This window comes from Scardinius erythrophthalmus (assembly GCF_964197995.2).
Source record: "Scardinius erythrophthalmus genome assembly, chromosome: 9".
Classification (NCBI taxonomy): domain Eukaryota; kingdom Metazoa; phylum Chordata; class Actinopteri; order Cypriniformes; family Leuciscidae; genus Scardinius; species Scardinius erythrophthalmus.
The window spans coordinates 25,563,659-25,572,144 of record NC_138229.1 but is presented as its reverse complement, the minus strand read 5'-3'; the positions used below and the strand labels follow the sequence as shown (position 1 = coordinate 25,572,144).

General features: G+C 38.3%; 1 protein-coding gene across 2 annotated transcripts; it reads right to left on the bottom strand.

The window, feature by feature from the left end:
• Nucleotides 1-2,767: 2,767 nt before the first annotated feature.
• ppp1r7 (protein phosphatase 1, regulatory (inhibitor) subunit 7) lies at nt 2,768-8,249 on the bottom strand. 2 transcript variants are annotated; one of them, XM_081374450.1, is made up of 10 exons: nt 8,128-8,249; nt 7,297-7,392; nt 7,133-7,188; nt 6,979-7,044; nt 6,700-6,830; nt 6,311-6,473; nt 6,063-6,179; nt 5,875-5,979; nt 5,443-5,529; nt 2,768-4,075 (listed from the first exon to the last, which is right to left on the bottom strand). In XM_081374450.1, the coding sequence occupies exons 1-10, from the start codon at nt 8,228-8,230 to the stop codon at nt 3,899-3,901; spliced, it is 1,101 nt and encodes a 366-aa protein (XP_081230576.1). In that variant the 5' UTR covers nt 8,231-8,249; the 3' UTR covers nt 2,768-3,898. The 2 variants fall into 2 exon arrangements, with proteins under 2 accessions (XP_081230576.1, XP_081230577.1); XM_081374451.1 differs by having other exon boundaries at nt 7,596-8,132.
• Between the last annotated feature and the right edge of the window lie 237 nt (nt 8,250-8,486).

The following is an 8,486-nucleotide window of genomic DNA, read 5'->3' as shown; positions in this document are numbered from 1 at the left end:
GACATATTTTAAGATAAATCAGTGTAAGTTGCTTTCTGTAAAAACAGCTCAAACTTGCATTTTAGTCTGGGACTAGGATTAAGCCTTGTCTGTGAAACCGGGGGTTAAAGTGTTAGTTCACCCAAAAATGAAAATTATGCAGTAATGACAGGCCTACTTCCCAGTTCTCGCTCATGCGTCGTGGCGCTCTCATGAACTCACGTCAGAGGCCCACACAGAAGAAAATGAATAGTTGAATAACGTTATTATGTTTGGGGGGTTTTGCATACAAAAGTATTCTCGTCACTTGATAAACTTAAGGTTGAGCCACTGTAGGCACTTGGACTATTTTAACGATGTCTTTACTAACTTTTCTGGACCGGCAGAATGAAATTACATAGAAGCCTATGAAGGAGTGAGACAGCTCTCAGATTTAATCAAAAATATCCTAACCCTTTAAGTAGCTTTTATAAACGTACTTTAGAAAAAAAAAAAAAAACATTACTGGTTTGCATCTTGAGACAAAATAACTGACATATTTTAAGATATATCCGTGCAAGTTGCTTTCAGTTAAAAGTAAACAGCTCAAACATAGTCTGAGACTATAGGCTTAAGCCTTGTATGTGAAAGTGGGGGTTAATTTATCGCAATTTAGATTAAAGTATGTAAAATCTATATAAGTTGTCAGAGTAACACCAGTCTATAATAAAGTGCTACATGTGAAATTGTCAGAAATCTAGCAAAATTTGTGAAATATTATAATGAACACACCATGAACACCTCAGATCAACCCTGCAATGATTTTTACACACAGAAATCCTTAAAATATAAAAAGATGTGTATTTTTAAACAATTTAATGAAATTGTATGTTAAATAAAAATCTATATTTACAATATAACCACTTTATTTATGGGTATATTGTGATTATTATATTGCTCCAATTACATCCCAGGATACCTCTTTGATGTAACATAGATGTAGAGGGAACATACAGATTTTGTTACATATTAAATCTCTCAAACTCATTAATTGTGTAAATTATGCTTACTGCAATTATTTAATATCGGTTTAATACTTTTTGCTCTACTGGTAGCATGAGGCGATACCTGGACCCTACAGAGGTTGCTCAGGCAGTCCAGCTCCTTCAGGATGGCTCATCAATATGTGCCATTGCCAGAAGGTTTGCTGTGTCTTCCAGCACAGTCTCAAAAGCATAGAGGAGATTCCAGGAAGACAGACAGCTACTCTAGGAGAGCTGGACAGGGCCGTAGCAGGTCCTTAACCCAACAGCAGGACCGGTATCTGCTCTTTTGTGCGAGGAGGAACATGATGAGCACTGCCAGAGCCCTACAAAATGACCTCCAGCAGGCCACTGGTGTGAATGTCTCTGACCAAACAATCAGAAACAGACTTCATGAGGGTGGTCTGAGGGCCCGACGTCCTCTAGTGTGCCCTGTGCTCACTGCCCAGCACCAGGGAGCTCGATTGGCATTTCCCATTGAGCACCAGAATTGGCAGGTCCGCCACTGGTGCCCTGTGGTTTTCACAAATGAGAGCAGGTTCACCCTGAGCACGTGACAGACAGGAAAGGGTCTGGAGAAGCCGTGGAGAATGTTATGCTGCCTGTAACATCGTTCAGCATGACCGGTTTGGTGGTGGGTCAGTGATGGTCTGGGGAGGCATATCCATGGAGGGACGCACAGACCTCTGCAGGCTAGACAATGGCACCCTGACTGCCATTAGGTATCGGGATGAAATCCTTGGATCCATTGTCAGACCCTATGCTGGTGCAGTGGGTCCTGGGTTCGTCCTGGTGCACAACAATGCCCGGCCTCATGTGGCGAGAGCATGCAGGCAGTTCCTGGAGGATGAAGGAATGATACCATTGAAGGGCCACCACGCTCACCTGACCTACATCCAATAGAACACCTCTGGGACATTGTGTTTCGGTCCATCTGACATCACCTGGTTGCACCTCAGACTGTCCAGGAGCTCAGTGATGCGCTGGTCCAGATCTGGGAGGAAATACCCCAGGACACCATCCGTCGTCTCATTAGGAGCATGTCCCAACGTTGTCAGGCATGCATACAAGCATGTGGGGGCCATACAAACTACTGAGTACCATTTTTAGTTGCTGCAATGAAATTTCAGCAAAATTGACAAGCCTGCTGCATCATTTTTTCACTTAGATTTCCGGGGTGTCTTTGAATTCAATCCTCTGTAGGTTGATCATTTTCATTTCCATCAAACGATGTGGCATCCTTTCGTTCATAAAACATTACCCAGTCCATATTAGTATAGATATCCAGCATGATATTTTCCCCCATTGAGATCTGATGTGTTTTCAAAGTGTTCCTTTAAATTTTTTGAGCAGTATATATATATATATATATATAATGAAACCATTTACTTATTATTTGGATCACTAAATTTATGATTAACTCTATTTAACCCAATTGATCAGTAGTCCTACCATTTATATTATAAACTTAAAGCTCTGATACTGTTCTCTATTTAAACAATATAACTCACAAGACCAGATTACACATACTTAATGTTTGAATTTGACATCTGAAATATGTAGAACTTTCTGACAAGACTATTCTTGTAAAATAAGATGGTAATCGGTTGGATCTTTCACTCCATTCACTTTTGTGTTTATGGGAATAGACATTCTTCTGTATATTAATTAAATAATCAAATTAATCCAATATTGCTGTAATTGGCAATGTATAATGAGTTGCATTGAGAAATGAGAGGTAACCTGCGTGTCTTCTTGAATGCAAAACAAATGTCTGAAGGATGAGCACTGTTCAAATTCAGTTTATTATTTATAGTACATTCAATTCTGAAACAGTCAACCAAGCTTGTAAAACAAAGTGAATTTGAGCAAATTAAAAGCAATCCTACTCAGTTGTTCTTTGACCCTTTTAAAAGGGGTTGGGTTCATTTTATACAGCATCAGCCGAGCCCTCTCAAACCCCCCTCCCACTGGTCAAATGGGAGTGGCCTAAAACAGTCACCACAATGTGGCCTCCTCCATTCACCTCCTATTAGGGGGGACACAATTACTTCTCAGGTCATGCATTAATATGAATTGTGTGAATATTTTGAGTGCATGTGATATTTAATTATTCAAAAAAAAAGGTCAAAAAAAAAAATAGCGATCACCTAATATATCCTTGCACTGTAGAACATCTAAAATGCCATGAACCTTTTAAAATGGAATTAATCTCTCATTGAGGTTATTATATATTCAGTATTAATGAAGGTTGAACAATATGCGTTGTCACATTTCAACCAGCTAATATTTCAACATACTGCTGCAACCAGAAACAGAACTGATATGCATTGAATCCATGAGTGTAGCCTTACATATCACTCAAGGAAATAGTCCCTGATCACGCAAGAATAAGAATTTCCTCTTAACCGTCTTCAGTCCCTGAATGCAATGTGACGTTTTTTTACCACCTCATAAAGTAAGCAAGATGCCTGATGTAAATCATACAGGGTAGAAATGTCTGATTTTAGCCTATCACCTACAAGGATGGAGGACGATTGAAGGGACTAGAATGAAATCATGCCCTAGCCAAAATGCTAAGGGCAGTTAGTCAGCATTGATATATTTTCGGAGCGATAGGCATCAGCTCCTCTCAGCTCACACTGATCAGGTCTTAAAGTGAAAATAAATTAACAAGCATTCACGCTATAGTATAAGTCAGAGCATAGTTATATAGTCTCAGTGTGAGTAAAAGGTGCTGGCACATGGAATGGCAACACTTGGAGTGTGAGATAATTTTTTGTTAAATAAAAGAGGTATATAGGGCAGAAGGTGTCCATGAGGTGCATGAGGGAAATATGGTGGCGTTTTGTTTGTAATGTGCAGTGGAAGGTTGGGCTGGACAGTGAAGTGGACGATCAGAAACGAATGAATGTGGCATCGATCTGCCTGACATTGGGAAGCGCCAACATGATCTTGCGTCTGTATTGAGGGTCCTTCTGCAGGGGGTTTCTCTCCAGATAGACAGTCTCTAGACCTTTGGCGTTCTTGAGTTCGTCTAAGTCTCCCCAGTTATCTATCTGGTTGTCATTCATCTGTATAAGAGAGAATAAGAAAACAAATTTGAAAGCTTCAAGTGTGTTAAGGATTTAGAACTTTTTAGAGGAAGAAAAAAAAAGAAATATTAACATAATGACAATGTATTTTTTTGTAGATATTAGAATAAACTAAAATGATAATTGTTACAAATGACAATAGCAATATAAATTGATACTCTGGAGTACATGTTTTACATGCACTACTGTTCAAAAGTTTAAGATCGGTAAGTTTTTTGTAGTGTTTTTAATGCTCACCAAAGCTGAATTTACATGATCAAAAATACACTGAAATATTACTACAACTCAGATTATTCCTATGACGAAATGAAAAGCTGAATTTTCAGCATCATTACTCAGTTTTCAGTGTCACATGATCCTTCAGAAATCATTCTAATATGCTGCTCAAGAAACATTTCTTATTATCAATGTTGAAAACAGTAGTGCTGTTTACTATTTTTGTGGAAACATTTTTTTTTTACTTTTGGTAACACTTAGAGTTTAGGGTTCAATTCTGACTATTAACTAGTTGCTTATTAGCAAGCATATTATTAGCATATTGGCTGTTTATTAGTGCTTATAAAGCACATGTTAATGCCTTATTCTGTATGACCATATTCTACATCCCTTAATCCAACCTAATACCTAAACTCAACAACTACCTTACTGACTATTAATAAGCAGTAATTAGGAGTTTACTGAGGCAAAAGCCGTAGTTAATAGTTAGTTAATAGTGAGAATTGGACCCAAATCTAAAGTGTGAACTGCATCTATTTAAATAATAATCTTTTTTTATTACAAATGTCTTTACTGTCACTTTTGATCAATTTAACGTATCCTTGTGAGCTATAAGTAAAAGTATTGATTTATGTTATGTACAAAGTAGTCGATTGCCGAGTTCACACGCATGATCACGCGCGTGAACTCGGCAATCGACTACTTTGGACTTCAACCGAAAAACAGGATGTAAACTCAGGTATTTGCGCTGGCTTAAATAACATCATTTTTATACATATCTTTTACATCTACTGCAGTCAGATCCACTCGTGTTCACTCAGAAGGAATCACTCACATTTTCTGTGCACTTGTAATGACACATCAAGGATGTTAAGAGGCTAAAAGCAGGTTTAGTACTTGCCCCATTGAAGTCAACAGGGTGCAAATTTTAAAAATAGAATAACACGGTGTAGGCAACACCGATTTTTGTAGTTGTTCTCTGTATTGACAGCACTCCAAATGTACAAAAAAATGAGCTCAATGTTAAAATTGACCGGAGTTCTCCTTTAATGAGAAATTGAACAGGTGTTCCTAATAATCCTTTAGGTGAGTGTATAGTATGTTCAAAAAGTAAACCTTTTTCTTCTTACCCAAAATTCTTTTAAATCAGTCAAATGGCTGATATTTTCAATCTTTTTTATCCTGTTTGCAGCGATGTCCAAAGTTGTTAGCTTTTTCTAAAAAAAGAAAGGGAGGAAGATGAAAGTTCTGTATATTCTGGGACGGATAAAAATAAAACCACTGCTAAATGAGACGACAGACAGACACAAAGAAAGCCCCTGTGGAGTAAAGGTGCAGAGAAGAGGCACAGAACAAAATAGCTGGAGAAATAGGGAAATTAAGCATACTAGACAGCTTCTTATGATGACTTCTTTATCTCGCAATTTGCTACAGAAGTTTGTAAACCACCGCTCGGTCACAAATATTTCATGCAAGTTATTATTTCAGAGTATCTTATGGATAAATGTTGAATTGAGAGTTGAAAAAGTGCTGCATCCATGAACAACCATGGTAGATCTTACATTGTTCTCCAGGCCCTCCATGACTTCAATGCCATTATGACTCAAGTAAAGCTCTCGCAGGTTCACAAGATTCTGGAGTCCCTCCAACTTCGTGATGCGGTTACTCTGTTATGCAGGAACAGATGTTTTAACGTCAACGGAGAAGGTAAATATGGCTTAAAAAAAGCACTTTCTAATCGCAAACGCACCTGGATACTGAGGACCGTCAGACTGTGCAATCCATCAAGGTTCTGTAGTTGAGTGATTTTATTCGTGCCAAGGAACAAACTCTCCAAAGAACTAAGAGAATCCAGATTCTCAATAACCTAAAGTGAACATACAAGTATTTACATGCATTAAATTCGAGCTTGAAAACACATTCACAATATGAATAGAGAAATGTTAAGTAAGCAAAGGGGAATATATAGCATATCCGATTTGGTCTTGGATGTCTCACCCGGATGCGGTTAGAGCCCAGCTCGAGCATCTGGAGGCTCATGAGATGATCGAGGTTGGAAATGCTTGTAATCTTATTATGAAGCAAGAAGAGCTTCTTGACTTTTGTGAGACAATCCAATCCCTCAATCTTCCTCAATAAGTTGAACGATACATCTAGCTGCCTGCAAATCACGATCACAAAGCATTTTTTTGATACATTATGAATGTCTTTACTGTCAATTTTATTCAACTGAATGCATCCTTCTGAATAAAAGTATTAATTACATAAAAAAAAACTTTAATACTAAACTATAAAGTCTAATCATTTCTACTGATTTCGAACAGTAATGTTTAAATAAAAAAAATGTATGTACTTTTAAAAAAAAATGAATAGGTCTGGACTCTTACTCAAGCTCTGTTAAGGCCTGAAGATTCTCTAGTTTACGGATCTGGTTGTCATAAAGATCAAGTTCCTTTAATGATACAAGGCTGTCCAAGTTCTCAATGCGTTTGATGAGGTTTTGTCTGAGAGAAATTGTCTGGTGGTGGAAACAAAGAAAATTACTCATTTAAGATTTGTAATTAGGCATAATTGATACTGTAAATAAATAACTGTCCACAAATCTTCATCCAGTAACTAATTCTACTACATCAATTATCTAAAGAAACAGCCTTTGATACTCTCACCTTTGCCTTCAGGAGAACCTCCAGACCCTCAATCTTTCCAATGCGACAGTGGACCAGATCCACATCCTGAATAAATAAAATGCAATGAATGTGCTTATAATAACATCACCTGTCTAAACTCTCTAAAAAAAACAACAACATCCTCCTCAGTCACCTCTTCATCTGGGTCTAAGGTTATGGTGTCCATGTCAACGGGTGACTCCTCAGGTACTAAAAGATGAAGGGAGAGAAGTGGTAAGGAAACAGATTTGGGGAATAAAGAACGTTTTTAATGGTTTCCCTCAAACTTCTTACAAAACAAAGGTGGGTCTCACTCACCAGTGGAAGGGGCTTGCAGAGAGTCGACCTCTCCATTGAGACTCTTCCTCTTGGTCTCGTCATCACCAGATTCCTCAGACTCACCCCTCCTGTCAACTTTAAATCAAAGCTTATAATATTAAAATAATTTTAGGGCACACCCAAAGTACCAACCTGCTCACAAAATACCACTGCTGTTATCTGGGTCAAAAATGATTGATGGCCCGTACTAATAAGAAAGCACCATTTCAATGCCTCCATCTATTAAATGAGCCCATCACACACACACACACACACACACACACATACACAGTACACACCCTCATCCCACAGCAGCAGCATGCTAGCAAACTGTGCTGATACAGCAGCTGGAAACAAATGGAGGCATCGAGAAAAGCTCGATTTGTGACGTCTGATAGCTCACATTCATGTTCTCCTACACTATCCACCCGAACAGGTGAGACTTTGACAGGTAATGCGAGCTGGTGGGCTACATTAGCTAACCAGTAAGATGTGCTGGCATTGACGCCCTGTACACAACTATACAAACAGCCAAAAGAGGTCTGTACTAAATAATGGCTTTTAAATACACTGAAAAGAAATATCAAGAAACGAAGCAGCTTTTATCGCCATTTTATGCGTGCAGACTATAAGAGTATCTTTAGCAAGCTGTGTGATAAACGTAAACAATCACACATTGCAGTCTGAATGAATGGTAAGAGGACACTAAAATATGAACTGATTAAAAATAAAAACTCAGCGCGTGTACAAAAGCTTCGTGCAAAAAGAAGAATCGCTGCTTTATGAAATGCTCCTTTGAAAAAATCATTAAAAATAGACAAGTCCGCTCACCTTCCATCTCTTGAGGCTCTCCGACAGATAAAGTCGCCATTTTTGCTCTAGACCCGCCCACTTCACTAGATGATTGACACCTGGCTCGACCAATAGAAAACATGGAGGCCGTTTCCTACGCCAGTGGACTATAAATAATTACGATTATATAATAAATTGAATGCACGACAAAACCAAACGCAAATAATGCTCTGTGATTATACATTTTAAAGGATTATTTCGTGTTCATTCCAATTTGTGCAAAGAATCCTTTACATGTATAACCTTTGTGCGATTTGCACTGTTTTATTGTCCAGCGCAGATGTAAGACTCACCCAGTTACCCAGGCCAGAGCTTCAGCAAACTATTTTCATTTAAGC

What these genes read in the sequence shown, in the direction of transcription:
- ppp1r7 (XM_081374450.1), bottom strand. Translation starts at nt 8,230, where the DNA reads ATGTTTTCTATTGGTCGAGCCAGGTGTCAATCATCTAGTGAAGTGGGC. An exon ending in AGAGCCTCAAGAGATGGAAG is followed by an intron (nt 7,393 to 8,127) that starts GTGAGCGGACTT and finishes TTTGATTTAAAG; the next exon opens with TTGACAGGAGGGGTGAGTCT. An exon ending in AGGTTCTCCTGAAGGCAAAG is followed by an intron (nt 6,831 to 6,978) that starts GTGAGAGTATCA and finishes TTCCACCACCAG; the next exon opens with ACAATTTCTCTCAGACAAAA.